General features: G+C 39.9%; 1 protein-coding gene across 1 annotated transcript in view; it reads left to right on the forward strand.

Annotated features, from left to right (window-relative positions):
- AMPH (amphiphysin) overlaps positions 1 to 20,354 on the forward strand; it is a 48,665-nt gene that overhangs the window by 13,843 nt on the left and 14,468 nt on the right. Inside the window, exons 9-16 of the mRNA XM_067292178.1 lie at positions 1,709 to 1,847; positions 3,523 to 3,651; positions 8,708 to 8,815; positions 12,116 to 12,139; positions 13,758 to 13,781; positions 16,423 to 16,455; positions 17,584 to 17,634; positions 19,853 to 19,969. Coding sequence (XP_067148279.1) covers positions 1,709 to 1,847; positions 3,523 to 3,651; positions 8,708 to 8,815; positions 12,116 to 12,139; positions 13,758 to 13,781; positions 16,423 to 16,455; positions 17,584 to 17,634; positions 19,853 to 19,969 — 625 coding nt within the window. The remainder of the gene's footprint in view (positions 1 to 1,708; positions 1,848 to 3,522; positions 3,652 to 8,707; positions 8,816 to 12,115; positions 12,140 to 13,757; positions 13,782 to 16,422; positions 16,456 to 17,583; positions 17,635 to 19,852; positions 19,970 to 20,354) is intronic.

Below are 20,354 nucleotides of genomic sequence, written 5' to 3' on the forward strand. Positions count from 1 at the left end.
TTTTGTTTTGGATTAGTTCTGTGTTAATCCATGCCCATATATACTTGTACACTGCCTCAGGGGACTTGTTAGCTCATGTATCACCACTCTCAACCCCTGTAGGAAGAACTTCTGAGTGAGACTACATTTCCCCTAGAGCATTTGTAGAATGTTTTTGCCGGATGAAATATTATAGTTTGTTGGAAAACTTGAAGCAGGTTTTATAATAAACAGGCTTTTTGGCCACCTATGTCTCTTACACAGTGTTCAGCATGTACACACACTCCCTCCCCCCTGAATTACTCTTGCCAGAAACAAGAGAGAAAATATGACTTTAGCTGCAAATGAGCAGACATAGGTTAATACAGCATGATATAATATGGTCTTAACTTATTTTAAAGATGTTTTAAAAAATGTGATATTTTTGTAATTACCATTTTATTCTCTTGTGAAAGACTTGCTGCATACCAAGCTTTTCTTTTTTTTTGCTGGAGACCTGTGTAAGGATAAGTGCTACAAACACTACAATATTTTTGTGCCATACTGTTCACAGAGCCTTATGTGAAACTGGATAGATTTTGAGCTCCATTATTAGTTATGGTGTTCTAAAACACTACTCAGGAATGGGTACTTTGTAAGATAAAACAGCTTTTTACAGTATCTAAACTTTTCTTTAAAGGACTATATGAAAAGAAATATCTTAAAAACTTGTATGCTATTGAATACTCTATCCTGAAGGCAATTATAATACCTAGGAAGGAATTTCTTAATCATTGCTCATTTTTTCTTTTTAATATTTCCACAGAAAGAGGTGGTGAGTGTGAGCTAAGTCTTTTCAAAGAATGAATTTGCCTTGCATTAGCATTAGGAACATGATTTTGGTGTGGTCTCCTCAATCATGTAATGCTTGTGTTCTCCCTGAAGATAGGTAGGACTCGCTCTTCTCTTACTGAGTACTGTGGTCCTTGAATGTGGTAGTTTATAGCCTCCCCAATTTGTAAGCTTTCAGAGTTTCTAGGTAGCTGAATCTGCCACAGTGTTTGCACCAGGAAGGGCAGATCCTTACTCAGGACTTCACCAGATCTTATGGCAGAGCTCTGTTGAAATCACTTGACTATTGCTCATTTACAGCTGTGGTGAGTTGTCCCTTTAAATAATGATATTCTTATCATAATCTTGGTTGTATTTTATTTTATTGAAACCTTTCTGTTGTTGCTGAACTTTTAAAATGATTTCCATTATTCATTGTTATGCCTTCTTCTGGGATCGTTTATCTTCAGAGCCTTTTATACTGAGAGCTGTGTAAAATGAAGACAATAATTCCAGCTCACATTTCATGATAGTGACAAATTTATACCTGATATATTGTTTCAAATACAGAAACTGAAACAATGCAGGTACTGTGTTTCCCTCAAGTTACAATGAGCAGGTAAACAGAAAGAGCAGATGTTCCAAAAATCAAGATCATTCAGGAATTAAGGCTTCCTTTGACGCTGTAGATAACTGTAATTAAATTCAATTACAATTCACTTTTAGTTTTATTCATCACGTAATGGTTGAATTCATTCCCAGTGTATATTGCCTTTGTGGCCACTGGCATTATATGAGGGATGCAGTTCAACTATTGCATCAAATTGTCCCTGTTGGAGGCAGGAGGACCAGAAATGAAGGTCGGGGTAATACATCAGCATGATATGCATGTCCTGACTGTTACTTTGCTTCTATCCAGTGATTCAGGTCCCCTCCGTATTGCAAAAACACCTTCACCACCAGAGGAGGTGTCTCCCCTGCCTAGCCCTACAGCTAGTCCCAATCATATGCTGGCACCAGCATCTCCGGCACCAGCCCGGCCTAAATCACCCACACAGGTAGGTGGAAAGCCAACAGGAGAAAATGGCCTGTTGTGCAGAAAAAGGTGGCTGGGATGTTGTATATGAGATTTTTCGTCTGGTCTCTGCCTGAGAAATGATAGCAAGGCCCCTGGCTCTGTTGCTCTCTTTGGTTGTTCATCCTTGTGTCACAAGCATAGGTGGAAAGTGATTTTTATAAGGGGGAACAAGGAAAGACAAAGGTGCCTGGTGAACTGGGGGGACTTGTGGTGACAAGCACCACTTGTGGTCTCTAAGGACCCTTATCCCATCAGTGATAATTTGGAAATCCTATTTTTAAAACCTTTGTGTGAATTTCATTGCATTTTACATTGTTCTTTACCATTTGTGTTCAAATGCACACTTACCATGAAAAATGTTAGTATTAGCCAAGGAGTATCACTGGAAGGGTCAACCTGTATTTCTCTCTAGAGTGGTAAATAATAGAGTTAGCTCAAATGCTGCTGTGATAATTACTGCTAATTAAAGGTTTATTGGTTGCTCTTAACACCAGAGTGAAGTTCAGCCCTGGTGGAGTCATTTCTGTTCTCACTGATATCAGTGAAATAAGAATCAGTTTCACAAAAAACAGCATCTATAGTGCAAGAATTGTATGTGATGCTTTGAGAAAATATCAAAGACAAGATTTGTATTGTGATTGTAGGAGATGATAATTTAACCCCAAAACATGATATGTAAATACCTTTATATAAATAAGATTTATTTATTTATTTATTACCAAGAAGCATGATGGAAATCAAGATGGTGATCATGTCCTGAGATAGTGGAACTCCAATTATTGATGTTTCCAGGGTGGGGGATAGCTTCTGTGCTGACTGCTGCTTGTACGTGGGGGAAAAGAAATTTAATTTTGCATTTAATTAAATGTGAGCACGCCTGCTTTCTCTGGTCTCCCAAACTGTAACACCCCAGTGCCTGAATCTTCATTTGATAGAACTCAGTTTAGTCTTACTGGTGCCAATGTTGTTACGTCATTATACTACCTAAGGATTTTTGCGGGCATGTTATTTTTTTGTTTTGTTTTTTTTATTTTCTCATATTTTGAAGACCTCCATTGTTTGGTATTATTCCGACCAAACAGCTTGTCATAGTTATGTGAATCTCTGGAGAACAAGGAGAATTAGTAACCAAGTACCTTTAAGGTGCTACATTTCCCAGAGACAATGGTTTCTTAGCATTAAGCAGGCTTTAAGAGAAAGTTAGAGCTGGATGGGGAAGAACATGAATCGAACAAAATCTAAAAACTGAACTGAAATGAATTTAAGAAGCTAAAGAACAGAAAAAGCCTGGTTCTATGCAACACTGCCCTTCCAGCTACAGTGCTGTGTAGGAGAGGAAGTGTCTTGCACCATGTTTCCTGCAGAGCAAAAAAACTTCAGCCAAGAAATACTTTCATATGAACTCTCTAAACTTGAGCTGGAATGCATTTGAAATGTAATGTTTTTGATTTTTTGTTTTGTTTTTCATGCGATATTTCCTTCCTTCAAGACAGATGACAATGAACAACTGAACAGGTTCTTTGAATCCGTGGCATTTTCGCACATTTGAGGTGAAGCAGCAGAGATCAGAACCTAACTCAAACTGTTTAGGCCTAGCTTCAAGCCCTTTCTCTTGTCCCTGAGCTAAGTCTGTGCCATTTTTGCTGTCTGCCTAGCTGAGGAAAGGTCCTCCTGTCCCACCACTGCCTAAACTCACACCCACAAAGGAGCTGCAACAGGAGAACATCATCAATTTCTTTGATGACAACTTTGTTCCAGAAATCAATGTGACGACCCCATCACAGGTAAGCTTCGGGAAGGGCAGCGTATGGGTCTGATCTTGCAAGCCCCCCAGGCACTCCAAGATCGTGGCCCTATGGCTGATCTCAGTGGGGAGGGAGGAGGAGGGTGCTGAGAGAAGGCTGTGGCAGAACTGACCTTTTAGATCATCTTGAAAGTCACGCATAATATTTTGTCTTTGACTAGGTCATGCATAATCACTCAAAAGGGCTAGCACTGCTAACATATTGAAAAAAAATGAGAGATTTCCTGATGATAGGCCTGACTAACAACACTGTGAAATGCGACCATGTTTGAGATTTGCCTGAATCCAGATTTCATTATAAGCTGAGAGTTCATGTAAGATGCTTTTTTCCTAATCCCAAACATCTCAAGAAATACATCATGGCAGTGCTTGGTCGTTCCTGTTTCTTTCCATCAAAGTCATACGTAATAATATTTGTTTCCATTGGGTGATTTTAAAAACTGGAACTTGGTTGTTTTAATCAACTTTTATTTTAGCTTTCTTTGTAAATGTGTGGTTTGGAAGTTAAATATGTATTTGCAGCTGTAAAAGGCAACTCTAGCTAGATTGGTTGTTCATTTGGTTTTGACTCATATGAACGTTATTTACACAGCAGAGCCATGTCCAGAATGACTTTTATCTCTTCTTATAATTAAATTATGAAATTAAGAATATTGTGTATAACAAACAAAAAACCCAGAGCTATGTAAAATAAGCCTGTAGCATTTGCGTTCAGTTATTCAGCTTTCATGCACAGCCCTGGTAACTACTGGTTGTTCAATAATGGACTGTTTTCTATTATGGTAATTACCACTCTGAAATCCAAGCCTGTATGTTGTAGACTGTGGAGAAATATGCAGATCAGAAGCTAATGCAGGATGTTTATGAATTTTTGTTTTCATGTGAATTATTGTTTTTGTACGAATTCATTTGACAACACAAGAGGATGTAGTCACAGCAAGAACCCCCAAATTATCTTAGAAAACTAGAACATGTGGTGTTTTGTTTCCTTGTGGAGGGTAGAAAAGGGCATTACCATGTTTCCCTTTTGGATCTATTTGAAAGAGGAAAGAGTTACTTCTAGTTAAGTCCCTGTGCAATTAATGAATGAAACCCTGCTGGGCAGCTCCCATGCTGGGAGGCCTATACACACTGACTGTCGGGCCCTTGCAGAAGGGGGATTTCAGGTCTGCTGCATCGTTGTACCCTGACTTTGTAGGAGTTATTCCTCTGACAGTGTGACCCCTGAGATCAGTGGTAAGGGCCAGCGCAACCTATGCTAGATGTGGTCCTCTGCATTAAATGCTATATTCAGCTAATCTTGACCTATCAAGCTAGCTAGGCAAGCAGAAATGGCACCAATTTGCTTTTCTATTAAGAGCTGACACTGGAATGGGGCTCAAAATGAGTGTAAGTTGCATTTTGAGAATCTCTACAGCCTTTCTACAATAGGTGGGTATAAAAACATAATGGCATAATAAAGGTGGGCATGCTCTTGAGAATTGAAATCTTTCCCTTGTCTCTCAAGGAAAAAATTTATCTCCCTTCAGTGAGTGATTTACATCTCTCCCTCCTCCCTAGTCAAGGAATAACCTGAATGGCCTAAATTATTCCCTAGGCACCTTCTCATGAATGATCTGCCTTTCTCCTTCCACAAAGCCCATCCCCATTACTGTAATGTAACTGTGTCCAAGACCTTTGAGTATGTACAAGCATACACAAGTAGTGTAATATAGCGGGCTTTATATCCTTCTGTAAGACAACCAGTTATTGAAAATGTACTGCATGAAAACCGTAGGAAACACGGATGTATTTCTCTCTTGGTGCATACAGCATCTCCTGTACTCAGCAAGCTTTGGCTGGGTGGCAGGGAGGAAGCTCTCAAGCCTGCAGAGCACTCTAATGGTGCAGGTCTTCCCAAAGGACTGTGCTGGTGTCCCTGGCACTATCCTCACTCTCGGAGGCATGAAACCAGCAGGCTGATGAGTAGTGCTGCGCTGCTTTAATCCCAGGCTTCAGACGGGATTATGAACAAGCCAAATACTTTTCTCCTCTTGAACACAGGAAGCAAACAGCCTGTACCTGCTGCTGTTCATCTCTCTCTCTCATGCGCTCTCTCTCTCTCTCTTCCCCCCCCCCCCCGCCCTGCCTTCACCCAGCAGCACTAATGGATTTGGTGCTGTATGAGATGCAGAAAGACAGACAGTCTGCTAGTCCTACTTGATGCTGTTGAGTATTTCAGGCCTGGATTAAACAAAGCAACTCTCACCATTGTTTTATTTATTTTCAAGAGTGGATTTTATTCCTGCTAAGTAAAAGACCTGAGAAGATGTGATATCTGTGTGGCCAGAAGAGAGGGGTCATTTAAAAATGAGTGTTCCTGTTTTATTACATGTTTTCCTGTCCTTCCTCATCACACTCCTCCCATGTCATTATTATGCTGGGGTGCTGAGACGACTTGACAAAGTGTGGATATTCACACAGCTTTGGCTACTAAAATCCGCTTATCATTTTCGTGGCTGATGGTGCTTCTTGGTTTTGGACAGCTGCTTAAGTAAAATATTGCTAGTAGTCCAATTACTAGTGTCCAGTTACTAGCTTGGACATCAGAAGTCTGTATAATATGCCTCTTCAAGTATCTAACATCTAAGACAATGCATCAGGCAGCTCTGAAGGGACCAACTTCATGCTGCCTTTGGAGCAACTCAGCAGAGCTGCCGCAGTCAGTGCTCAGCGGTAGGGCTGAAGGAGCTGGAGGGTCGAGGCACAACCTGCGTTTCCCAGAGCTATTTTAAATCTTGTACTGACTGTTCGCAGAGAGAGGCTGGCAGGTATGCCCGTCCTCACGGGGAGTGTACATGTTTCTTGTGCCTTCTCTATCCCTTGAGCATAAGAGTGCTTTGAGAGATACAGCCTTCCTTCTGTTACAGTCGCCCCTTTCAAACATAGTGTTTCTTCATGCTGTGCTGGAATTAACATAGGCTGGTCAGGAGGCATTCCTGTAACAGCCTGGTCCTTATTAAAGGATTTCTTGAGGTTCCTGGTTTTCCTAAATCTTCGTCTAACTTGGTATCTCAGTTACACTGTATCTTTTCTTGGGGTTTTGTTCCTGGAGTTATAAGAAGTCTGTTCATTTTAGTCTGTGGGTAACAGATAATGTAATAATGTCTGCAGTCAGTAATCAGCCTATCAAAACAGGTACCTTAGCTGTCATCTTGCAGGGCCTAAGTGAGACTCCTATTAATTTTTTCCAGCCCTCATAAATAACAGCTTCATTCTAAAATCTCAGTGAAAGATAATTATCTTTTCCATCTCCATCCATTTCTGATTATGTACTGGTTAATGCCATGTTATTTCATCAAGCTGTATGTCCATATGAGTACTAGTGCCTCAAGGGTATATGTGATAAAATCTAAATACATCAGATGAATGGCATGGCAGAACTCTCAATGAAAGTAATCTTGGTGTACTAGTGGGGAGGCTGTTTTGGTTTCTGACTTTTTAAAACATGAGATTATAAGACTGGCTTTACTGGGTCAGACTAATTATTCATCTATCCGATTGTCATCGGAGGCCAAAAGTGGAAGCCAAGGGAAGAATATACAACAAGGCAAGCACAGCAGATGTTCCTTGTACCCCCTCCTCATATAGTCTCAAACCTCCAGCCATTTGCAGCCCAGGGGCTTCCTGAACATGGTTTCTATGCATTTAGTATTTCTCAATAGACTTCTTCTCCATGAATTTGTCTTTTCTGTCTTTCAGCACATGTAAAATTTTTGTGTTCATGGTACCCGATGGCAAGGAGTTCCCCAGCCAAACTCCATGTTACGTGAAGCACCACAAACTTTTCTTTATTCCAAATATTAGTAGTAACACCAATTCAGAAAGTTTATGGTCTTAAATGTCTTAAAAAAACCAAAGTCTTTCTATTATTGTTATTGTATCAGCTCCTAGTTTTGCTATTTTTATGCTTACCCTGTTCTTATAGACTTCTCCTGGCAGCCACTTTGGCCACAGTCAGGGACAGGAGGTTGGGCTGTGTGGACTTTTGGTCTGACCCTGTGTTACCATTCTTACGGAAGATTATAGATGGATATATGTGTACAAATCACTCCCCATAGTACTGTTTCCAGTCTGAACTCCTTTCAAAATAGCATGCTAATTAATATTTTATTATCTACATATTCTATACTTCAAAAGACAAGAGTTTCTCTCACTCTTTAATAACATTGAACAACTAGCAGTGCTAGCCTTGTTACCAAAACAAAGATGCTTGCCTAGAATATTTATTATTAATGATAATTAAATCTCAGCTGCAGTTGTTTAACACTAGTCAAAAATAGCCTTTTGTGTTGAGGCATGCTAATTATTTGTTCATGTTAATTTACAGAGGGAATGATCCGCAGCCCGTAGAACTAATACAGCTATTTATAGTGACCCCAGTGACGCTGGCAATTCATTAATTGCAAATTAAAAAAAAAAGGCTGTAATGTGTAATCCAGTTTTGTAAGAGCGGATAAAGGTAGCAAGATTTAGTTAGTTACATAAGATGTTTCCTAAGGGTTAGAGCTAAGGACAACATTAAATGTGAATGTTATTCACATTCAGAATTGAAATTTAATTCAACTGGATTTATGGACTTTTTACAAACCTTTGTGTTAAGGGGAGATTCATTTATTAGAATGTATGTGTGTTGGGTACTTTTTCTGTAGCTTTTAATTTTGGTGTCCAGCTCCAAGTACTTTAAAAGGGCCTTTAAAGTCAGACAGTGAACACTCAGCACTCTTGAAAGAGGGCTACAATTTGTTTAGCCTGAAAAGACAAAGGTGCGCTATGCAGAAATTGAAAGCATCATAGAGAGGAAGCTCATAAAAAGAAAAATTAAAGGTTATACTGAAGCTCAGGACAGTCTTCAGAGCTTCCTCCCCTCCTGGCTTGTGCTGCAGCCTGAAAAATATGTGATGTAATTTTTAGTTTTCTTTTGCCTCTTAATATTTTGTTGCCCAGGGTAGTTTTTAAGAGGTGAATTTTCAAGACTTATGTTTCTCTTCTACCAGAATGAAGTTCCTGAAGCTAAGAAAGAGGAATCTTTGCTAGATTTGGACTTCGACCCTTTCAAGCCAGAAGTTGTGTCAACAGCAGTAACTCATTCGCCCGTGTCTCAGGTATTTCTTTACCTTGAGGTAGGCAAAGCATATGAATGCAACTTACTGTGTTTGGTAGCAAAGATTTGCCTCGCGTAGCTTGATCTTCCTGAGCAGTTCTTGTCAGCCATATATCTTTCCCCTTCAATACCCCTGCACTCTTTGATGATGGACTGGAAGAGGAGGAAATTGTCAGGTGGTAAAATGAGATGTTTGTCAATGAGAGTGGTTGCTAGTACCTTGGCCTTGACTTTGGCATGTCATTATTTTCCATCTTTAGAGTAACTCTTGGTGCCAACATTATAATCCTCCAAAGCCTGTTTTCTGACAATTTTTCTGACCTGGCTTTGACTCCTGATGTCTGGAAAGAGGCCTCAGGAGACCTAGGTCTTATGGAGTCAGTATAAAATTGCTTTGCCGTGATGGAATTTCTGTACCAAGCAGGGGATGTGATCTGAGCGTTTTTGCTCTCATAATTCTATTTCAGACCTGACCTCAAGGAAAATGAGAGCATGGAACAGCATGTTTCCTTGCAGGATGTTGTATTAAAGAAATTCTGCATTCTATGGTACTGTTTGCTGTGGTAGTTTCTCTCAGCAATATGTTTTAAAAAAAAAAAAAAGAGGCTGATAAGAGAGTTGCTGATTTTCTGTGGCTTGCCTCAGGGAACCTGCTGTTTTAAAATGCAGAATTCACCCTCACTACCCATAGGGTTGACAGTGCGGTAGGGGAGTTCCCCTGGCCAGCAGAGCTGGAGCTCTTGACTGTACACCGGCAAGGAAACAATATTGGCATCCTGCGAGCAAAGCCTGTTATCCTTCTGGCTATCACTAACCTGATTTATACTGAGAGATATGAAAGGTCTAATCATCTGTTCAGGAATGCAGCACTGGGAAAAGAGTGAGCAGACAGGAAGCTTTAAGGCTGAGACAGTCCTGGTTCTCTGCTGATCTTTCTCAATTAATTAATTTCGTCTTTGGTGTATAGGCCTAGTTATGTAACGAGATCTGTAGTGACCTCTAATGGGTTATGCAGTGTCACCACTCCAAACATTAACTGCAATTTCTCATTGTGGTTTGATCAAAGGAGTGTTTAATTATAGTAGAGGCTTTCTGCATCTTACTTGTTCTTTTTCTTGCTCCCTGTAAACAAGAAAGAAAATAAAAAAATAATCCCTTGGCATTCAGCATTGACAGGAAATTCTAGCTGTGACTTTGCTAATGCTACCCATTCAGCTTGTCTTGTAATAACCCTGATTAGAGCAATGGGATAGTCAAACCAAAGGCTTTTAACTTTTATGAAGCAGCATATGTGTCCTGACATCCTAATGTACAGATTGTGGGATGCTTTACTCCTTTAGTGAAAAAGAATTGTTTTTGATTCAACTGTACAATGAAACACAGAATATAATTCAATGTAGAAAAATACATTATACATAGGTTTTCATTTAGGTTCATACGATGCATTCACTGAATGCCTTTCATCCCTCTTCTCTCTTCTTTCCTCCATATGTATGTATAGATATATATAAACATACATCATTTTATATATATATGTGTGTGTGTGTGTATATGTATGTATATATATAAAAGATGATTCTCGTGCATGGATGAGTCAGAGCACCATGTTTTCCGAAGAAGGGAAGATAGCCTTGCAGTGAGGCTTTCTGTCTCACTGGATGTGAAAGGGTCATTGCTATGGGAGCACAGACAGGATGAAATCTGTGATCTCCATATTCGGAAAGTCTTATGCTGCTTTGCAAGGAGATTAAGAACAGAGCCTTAAATGCGTTTTCTGAATGTGTATTGTTTTTTGCCTTGGTCATGGATGTTTTTCACTCAGCAAGCCGTGCTGAAGTAGTGAACTGAAGATAGGGGTAGGCATCTTTGCCACGACTCTCCTGGGAGGCCAGACATGACTTCCCTACTGATCGTTTAATTGCCTCCCTGCATTCCTCTGCCAGTGTGATCAGATCAGAGCAAGTGAGCCCCAGTCTGCCGTCTTCTCCTGCCTCTCCTCACTTGCTTTTCTGTTTCTATGACTGTTTCAGGAGTGGTCTTTCAAGACGTGTCTGGATAGCTTCCCATCTATGCACATCAACATTTTCCTGGGTGCTGTAACGTGTCTTGCCTTTCCCTCGTTGTGTTCCTTCCCCCTGGTGCTCAAAGGCATTGTTCCTTCCACTGAAGTCAGTAGGACTATTAGGGTTTGCATCAGTAAGGGCTATAAGAAGAAACCTATAATTTTTCCTTAGAGCTTGTATGTTCAGCTAACACAGTTATGGTGGAGTAAGCAGGTACACTTGAGCTGAATTACATCTACAGAAAAAATCATATACCTGGAATTAAAGAAAATTAAACTGATTGAGAATTGAGTGTTGGTGTTAATTTACTGTAAATCTGAGTAGTGAATTATTATTTTTGCCTTTTATTCATGAAAGTGGAAATGATTTGGGAAGCCATTCTGTCCTTTGTGAAATAAGAAGCAGGCAATAAAAGAAGCTAAATGCAGTGATCTCTTCTCTTAGGCAAATGTTAGATGTCACATTTAATATTTGCAAATATTTCAGGAAGTTTCTCTTTATAATGTCTTGTCTTTTTATTTTGCATTGACTTTGACCTAGGTGTGAACAAAGTAGATATGTTATAAAGCATCCCAGAGAGCTTTTGAGACTAACCAGGAGAGCTCCTTCTCTTGTGGAGGACTATTAACTTAGGACTGAAGTCTTCTGTTTTTCTTTCATTTGTCCATTCAGCTCTTCTGCTGAGAGGCCACCAACATTTCTAATTAACAGACTGGGCAAGAAATTGAAAACATTGGTCAGCTCTCTTGTTTTGTTTCCCCAAAAGCATACCATTTTCTTTTCTGGTGTCCAAGTTGTGCGAAAACCCCTTTGTTGTTCTCTGTGGATAGTTGGATCATTTTTTTAACTGACTGAAAAGCCTGACCTTTGGCTTATGTAGGCAGTCACACCTTGCAGAGACTCCTGTACCCATTGAAGGTTATTCAGAGTCACTAGTTCAGAATCTGGTCTCTAGTCAAGTACTTAGTGGTATGAGTTCACTGGAAAAGAGCAACTACTCTGAAGTAGGAGATATCACGATCCATCACATACTGCCCATTCTGTTTAACCAAAAAGTATATTATACAGGTATGTACAGACACATATACACTCACACATATATAGAAAAAAGTATATAAGTATGCATATAAATAAACTTCTGTCTCTGTTAGTTAATGCAACACAGTTATGTAGCACACTGAACATGTGATATGCAAACAGTATTTTTCTAAGTACCTTTTTCCCCCCTTATTTTTCAGACATTGCCATGGGATCTGTGGACGGTAAGCTTATCCTTGTAATTTGGGATATTTCTGTGCCTCTGATTTTGTAACACCCTAAACTCAGATTTATAATCCTTTCCCCAGAAGCCAAGATAAAGAATTTACAGACCATGACAAATACTTTAAAGTAGATGAAACCACCTGGGTTCCTTTAAAAACAACAGAAAAATATCTCTGTTTGGCCTACAAAACATAAATGATGCCAGCCTTCTAGGCTAATAAGATTCACAATTATTATAGCTAAGTATTTGCTGCTTTTATTCTCACATCTCTATTATAGCTATTGGAGGGTAGTCCTGGGTGCTAGTCACCTGTTTTAATTGTTTGAAGATGTAGTTCCTCAGGGTTTTAACCCAATGGACACCATTTTCACAGAATTCGGGAGTGAAGAGAGAATTTAACTTGTTCTTTTAATAATGGGCATACAGTGATCTGGAGTTATTCACAAAAACAGCTGCTGCTATAGGAAACCCCATGAATCCTTCCTTCTACCTCCTGGTGCCGAATCAAATATAATGATCTGCAAGAAGAAAACAGTTCATTTCGTGAGCTTTATTTTGAATTTGTGTCACAGTGATAGCTGGGTTGACTTGCTCTGTAGCCTGGAATGCTCAATTTTTGACCTTTTGCAGATTCAGCCAGCACAGAAATCTGTGGATGCTTCTTGTGTATTCAGATTTGTCATAGCATTTTGTGAATACACAACAAATGTGATGCATCTTAAATGCCCATCTCTTTCTCTTGGGAAAGGTTAAATAAATCCTGAAAAATAGTCGTATACTCAGACTAGCCAAAATTTCAAGGCTGTCAGTATAAAGACCAACTAAAATAACCCAGAAATGTTTTGAATTCATAGTTCTGAACTAATATAAGATATCTTTATCAGTGTCTTCTTGTCACACAGTTTTATTTATAGCTTGTTAATACATACTTTTGTAATACAACTGTTATTCTCTTTGCTCTTGTTTAAAAAAAAAAAAATCAAGCAAATAATGAGCTTCACAGCTAAATGTTTGAAATTAGGGTTTCCGAACCTTTACTGAGTTTATCCTACTAATAAATTGGGTCTAGACTAGTTGTTGATCTGTCTTGCAGCATTTGCATCTGTTCAGAGCAGTGGTGTAGATAGTTGGCTTTGTGAGCTGGTGCCTTACTCTACCTGGCTGTAAATGCCTCTGCATGGTGCAAGGTGATGGAGAATCAGGCCTGAGTGAAGTATCTATGCCTTAGTGTAAATAGAAGTAAGGCCTGCTACCACTTGGGTTGCTTCCTTTCTTGTTCACTGTCTCAGAGTGATCCCTCTTTTCTACTGAGATGTAATAGGGTACCTGTGATAAAAGTGTCAGGGGCTTTCAGAGGAAAGCAGGGTGTGATAATTATTCAGTGTACATGTAGAACTTGTTTTCTGATGTAATCCAGTGGCTGGAAGTGTTGCATAAATTCATGGGCCTGTGATGAGTCTTTGGTGGGGGTCAGGAAAGGACCTGCAGTCCTTCCCCACACCAGTTCGGTAATCACTGCTGGGCGGAGAACTGATAATTAATGAACAGTTGCCATAACAAAAAAGCACCATGTTCTTATTTTGTTTGTTTTATATGAATGGTTTTCTTCCATACAGACAAGCAGTGAATTAGTGCAGCCGGTAAGCAAACTTTCCCTCAAAATTGCAACCATTTTAGATACATGCTTGAGTCAATGTGGTGTGATATATAGTTCTTTGCCTTGTCCATCGGTGTTGCTCTTTTAGATTGCAATCTACTGTCTCCTAACATTGCAAATCACATAGCTTTTCCTTAAACTGCTAAATTTATTCACTTTCATTCTTAAAAATTAAAATTGCTGTAGTAAAATATAAATTTTGTGTTTTCTCATCAAGTCCACCTTTATCTTTTTCATCTTGTGTTTTTTCTTTGCTTTTCTGTCTGCTCAAAGCTTGATTCTGCAAAAAGTCTTTCCCTGTGTAACCTGGTCATGGAGGAAACCCCAAACAGTGGGTCATCAGAAGATATTAACAGATCCCAAACTGATCTAAGTTCACTCAGCTGTGGCCTAGATGTTAGCACACCCAGTGTCAGCCAGGAAATTACTGCAGGAGGTTCTTGGCTTTTTCCTGGGGCAGAGCAAATCTCAAGCGAATCCACTGGTACTCTACCTGTTAGTGTTTGGCCTACTATAGGTGAGCAGGAGGATGCTGCTCCAGGGTCAACTTCTGTAAACAGAAACCAGAGGACTTCACTGGAGGCCCATTTGGATGTTAAAAATGTCCCGTGGGAAGATGTGGTAACTGATCAGCCTTTAGAGACCATAACCAGTTTTGAGACACCCATCCTGGGAACTGATAGCTTGCTGGATGAATCCCTCCCATGTGAATTGCAAAAGGCAGAGGAAGAACAGGAGGAAGAAGAGTCTATGTGGACAGGTGTCGAGCCAAGTGAAAAGGTAGAGACCAAAGCTGTTAACTACAAGGAGAGAGAAAGTACAGAGGAGCTGGAAGAGGGAGGCTGTGAAACAAAAGAGAACAGAGAGGCAGAACTTCATAAGGTTTTAGCAAAGCCAAATGGTGAAATTTTAGTAAGTAGAGAGGCAGAAACTATATATGTGTCAGAAAATAATAATGGGGAAGCTGGGACAACTAGTGGGACAACTAGCTGGGACAACCTAGAAAATGCTGGGGAAAAAGAATTCAAAGAATTCAAAGACATAAATGTTATTGAGGAGACAGATGGAAAAACACCATTGCTGAGCACAAGGTTGGAAGATGGGGGCAAAATAGTAGTGAACAACTGTAAAACTATAGAAGGCACTGGCACTGAACCTGAGAAAGTCTTGGGTATCTGGGATCAGGACCATGAAAGGGCATTTGAAGATGGCTTAGACCAAACTGGCAATGCTATTGGAGGCAGTACCTCCATGGAGTGTATAAACGTGATGGGATGTGTTGACCTAGAGGTAACTGACCACACAGAAAAGGACCCTACAGATATTGGAAACATTCTGTGTGATGCTGAATTATTCAGTGCAGAAGAGTCCGATAAAGGAACTGAAGACAATAGCATCAGCCTCCTCCAAAACGATAGTGCTGCTGATGAGTGTCAAGCTACTGCTGAAAAAGAATGTGCATTGCTGCCCAAGACAGCTGACACTGCCTGTACACACTGCAGTGATTCTTGCCTAGATCATACAGAAGACCAAATGGTAGGTAGGGCAGCAGAAGCAGCAGTTTTTGAAGAGCATCCTAGTAACAGTGGTGTTCCTGAAGCCTTGGAAACAGACCCTTGGCTGGCAAACTGGGATCCAATGGTTACTAATGATTCCTGGGGGTTTTCTAATCTGTCAGATAGCCAAGCTAATGGATTGGATAATTGGCCTTTTTTCCCCAGGCAGCAAGACTCAGAGGAAGGTAACATGGAAAATGTTTGGTTAGGCATTAGTGATAAATGGTCCACGCAGGACCTGGGAGGGACTGATAACAGCTGGGGAGAAGTAGGTGTAAGCCCAAGCAATAAAAGTCAGGAGACAACAGTAAAACAAGGCTCGCCTGGGGAACAGGCAAGCATTAGCAATCCTGGACTGAGCAAGGAGATAGCTAGACCCTTGGTTCTGTTTCAAATGGGAAATTCCAGAAATGCTAGCACCGAGAGTTCGACTAGTCCTAAGGACAATGAGACCAACAACTCAGATTTATCTGAAGATGAAATTGCTAACCGGAGATATGGATTATTGTACCAGGAAATAGAGGCTGATAAAGAAGAGGTACCTACCCCAGTGTGTAGCCTAGTCTAGACAAAGAATTCCTTAAGCCATGTGTAACCTTGTTGTTTAAAAACAATCCGTTTATGTTTCCCACTACCCCTTCTAAAGCCTTGCTACTCTTTTTTGAAAAATTGTCATGCAACTGTTCAAAATGTGGTGCGCTTCAGCCATGCAATGAAGCAGGCTGACAAAGACACATTTAAAAAGGTGAATGAAGCTTTGAACTGTGAAGGCACATAGTGTCTCACAACTTTATTTTATATGTATAATTTTAAATGCGCCTACAATCCTTTCTTTATGAAATTCTAAAGTCAGCCTGCTTTTTGTTTTTGTTTTGGTGTTTTCTTTAAGCCTATGAAACCTGTTATCAAATAGCTCTGTCATCAAATTTCTTGCTGCCTTGCCCTTTTTTATTTTTGTTTATTTTGAAAATGTTTGGCCTATTTTTATTTTGCAAATAAAAGCATTTTGACTCATGTTCTGGTTTAGTAAACAAATGATAATTTGTTCTGATCTTTACTTCTACTTAGGCATCCAGCACAGCATTTAATGGATTTGCACAGGTAAGAAATAAACATGTTTTGAGAGCTTTTTCTGTGCTGTTAGGAACAGATTAGGACTGGCTGTGCAATTTTAGGAAATCTGTTCTGCTGACTAGCTTCACAGTAATGTTATACCAAGACAATTCCAAACCCTGCCTGCTCTCTGAAATTATTACTAAACATGCTAGAATGATGCTAATACTCTTGGTACTCTTGGCCTTGCTGAATTTAATAGCAAAACTCTCACTGCCTTAGTGGGACTAAATTTTTGCTGTTTTGGCTTTTTTATTACATTCCTTTGTGGCTTTTTCTCACAGTTCCCAAATACTGTAAATGATGGCTTCCTCCATCTTACACACTTCAGTAACTGTATGTGTGTATACATAAAATGAGTTTTATTTCTTTCTGCACCTTTATTTTCATTTAAAATGTATTTTAATCTGAAAGTTAAACCTAAATTATTTGTTTACTGCTATGCTGCTGATGATACTCCGTGTTAGGTGCTGCAGAGGTGCTATGAACAAAGATAGCACATTTGTGCTTTCAAAGTCCAGGGCTGTGTATTGTCTGGGTCTTCATTAAGTTCCAGCAGCTTTTCAGACTGGCTCTTCTGCAGCATACCCTGTACACCACTCTTTTAAAAGCACGCAAAAAAAATGAGCTAATATAAGGCTGGAAATGAGTCCTTCAGTGCTAATTCATGTTGCTTCAGCCCTTTTAAATTAGTAAAGGATCCAGAAGGAAGGGGCAAGGTGCAAGGCTCCCACCCCTAGTCATTAGGGCAAAATGTTTGCCCCAGGGAAATCAAAAGTTGATACCCACTGATTTCAGTAGGGATAGGATTTTACCCATCAATGTTTTCCAATTAACTGTTTCTGAATGATTAAGATGTTGGAAAACCCTTTGTCCACTTTTGTACCTACTTAATGCAGGTAAAATTTTGTATCCGCAATAACTTGGCAGTACAGCTAATATCCGAAGAAAAGCCCAGAATGAAGAAGATGTGAAAGTAGCTTAGAGCTAGTTTAGTCTGTGAGAAGTTATTGATAGCTTTACCTAAGTAACTCATGAAAAATTGTCTTTGGTAGCCTCCTGAGAAAATCCCGTCTCAAATACTTTTGCCTCATTGTTTTTCATTTTTATATCTAGGATACCTCTCTGTTTACAGTGAAATCAAATGAGAATGTGACAGAAGCTTTGGTAAGTTGTGGCTTTTGCTTCATTTTTAAATGTCCTACAAAAAAGGGTACTGCTTTTACTTTGTGCAAAGCTATTTGCTCCTTGTATGTGTTGCCATCCTCTAACTCAGAAAATTTTAATCTGAAAGAGCTGGTGAGTGAGTGGGTCCATTTTAGTTGTGTAAGTCTTTTCTCAGTGAAGCAATCTTTTGCAAGGAAAGCATAGAGAAGAAGAAATACTGCTTTGAAGCAATTGGCTTTAAAGAAAAGAAAAACAGGGTATTTAAGTCATTTTTAATTTTAAGATGTATAATCAAATAATTTTTCATTTATTGCAGTTAAGAAATGGCAATAATCAGTACTATGACCCAGTGCACAGCAAGCAGGTGATGGTACATAATGGCTGTATACCCATCTCCAGTATTACTGTAGCTTTATCCACCTAGAGCTGTGACTTTTCAAGAAATATCTTCCACGTATTAACAGACTTTTAAAGACTAGAGGATCTTTTGTGAAGTGACCACACTCTGGCAGTTTCATAGTTTCTGTTACAGTCTTTGGTTAGCCTGGTGTAAGGATATGAAATAGCTGCAGTGCTGGGGTTAGTGTCATAGAATGACATTGAAAATACTTTTTAATGTGGCTTTTGTATAATGTCTCAGGTGATGCTTCAGTGTTCAGCACCACCTCAGGTGGTGCATTCAGTGTTCAGAATCATTACTGAATACACTGAGAATATTTTTAGCATTTTTACTTGTAGTTCAAACAGGCAACTAGTCTGAAGCCTGCTTGTCCATAAGTGACTTGAAGCACATCAATACAATTTTCATGATAACATGTTGTCTGTGATTCTAAGTCTAAACGTTTCTTCCAGCATTAAACCTCAGAAAACTCATTAGTCATCTTACCTGGGATAAATCTGTCTTGTGTTTCTCATTTCAGTCCTATTTCTTCTTTGTGAAATTCCCTAGAGCTTGTATTAATACACTAGACAGAGAGGTTCTGCACAACATGTTACCAGATAATGAATGTTTCTTGATACTGTGTCAAATCCTGAAGGTCTTGCTTAGGCAAACTTATCTGTACCTCATTAAAAATCAGTTGTCTTAAGGAATATGTAAGAAAAGAAGTGAAATGCTATGGATTTTTCCATAAAAATAAAAATATTGGCAAGGAAAAGATTTTAGTATCTTTGAGAATTTCGTGGAAGCTGTCTCTTTATCACAGGAGACCTTACAGCCAGCTGCATGTTATTAAATGCAAAGCAATTAAATAGCTTTTGAGTTTCATATTATGCTGAACAATTTTTTCATGGCAAATTAATCTACTGGGGTGGTTTTGTTTGACTGAGTCAGCCATCTTTATAAATGGTTTACGCTGAGTTCAGCTTGTAGCCCTCTTGTATGTGTGTGTGTTTGCAAGGTGATGTCCCCATGCAGAGAGATCCCGTCTCTGTGCTGGAGATCCCACTTGTGCTCTGAGCTACTTTGCTACTGTACTGAACTTCTTGCAGGCTGGTGGTGTTTGCTAGATCCTCGGGCTAAAAACAAGCATAGGCCAGAATTTAAAAGGGTAGAAATCCCAGTAGTGTGGCTGGTAAATGGATGCCTGGTAGGTAACTGAGAGCTCAAGAGGGAATACGTGTTAATAAGAAATCAAGGATGATTTTCACACTGCAGGAATTCAAGCAGTCAGTGGTTGACCATGTGTATGTAAAAACCATTTGGGTCTCTGATATTTGCTTCCTACCCTCACTAGAGAAGGGGCCATTTTGTCAGAAAACTGACAGAACTAAGGAATAGGAGGTAGTTTTAAAACCTCACAAGAAGTCCTGGGTTGGGACATGCAAGTGCCAGTTTCAGCTCCTGGCTTTGCCATCACTTTCTGGAGCATCTCTGAGCGAGCTGAATACTTTCCCTCTGTTTCCCTGGCCCCTTTCTGTGACTCAGGAGGGTAAGACTTTCTTTCCTTGCAAGGAAGGGATGTAGGGACTGGCTCAGTTTACATAAAGCCCTTTGGGGATGAAAGCACTCTTTAGCTGCTAAGCATTAATGGGATGGTGTAAGGCCAAGCACTGCTGTCCTCTTCCCAGCAAAGTCCTGTAGGACTGAGCCTGTAGTGTGGCAGCTGTGAGTGAAGCAGCACTGTCACGGGCATAGTTCCCATTCCCCTCCTCCCCCATAATCACGTGCTTTTCAATGATTTTTCCACTGTCTACTTAAAAACCAATAAAACAAAAGACTGAGGCCGAAGAAGCTCCACCTGGGGAACCCAAGGTTGAGGAAACCCCTGCTGCTGCTGTTCTTGAAAAGGAGGCCGTCCCCGCTGAGCCCACTGAGCCAGCAGAGCAGGCTGTGGTGAGTGACCTATCCCTCACGTGCTCCCGGGCCTCATCTGAGCCACCTTTCACCATGGTGAATGTGCCTGCTGCATTTCAGCCATCCTTTCCATTCTTCACCATCTGCCCCTGGCTGGTGTCCCCAGCACCCACCTGCGTCACAGCATATCTTTCCAGCATGTGTGCTCCTCTCAACTCTGAAATGTCATTCCTCTCAAGTCTGGCATTTTAGACTGAAGTTCAGCTGAATGATTGTGGTTTCACATTTTGTTTGATTCCAGACAAACTTCAGAAGGGGAAAGAATTGATGCCATTTATAAATGACCTTATTAGCGTTTGTTTGGTTTTTTTTTCCATTTCATTTCAAGCTGAGCTGTAAGCACTAAGCCAGTGTACATCTTTTA

This window comes from Apteryx mantelli, chromosome 2 (assembly GCF_036417845.1).
Source record: "Apteryx mantelli isolate bAptMan1 chromosome 2, bAptMan1.hap1, whole genome shotgun sequence".
NCBI classification, from domain to species: domain Eukaryota; kingdom Metazoa; phylum Chordata; class Aves; order Apterygiformes; family Apterygidae; genus Apteryx; species Apteryx mantelli.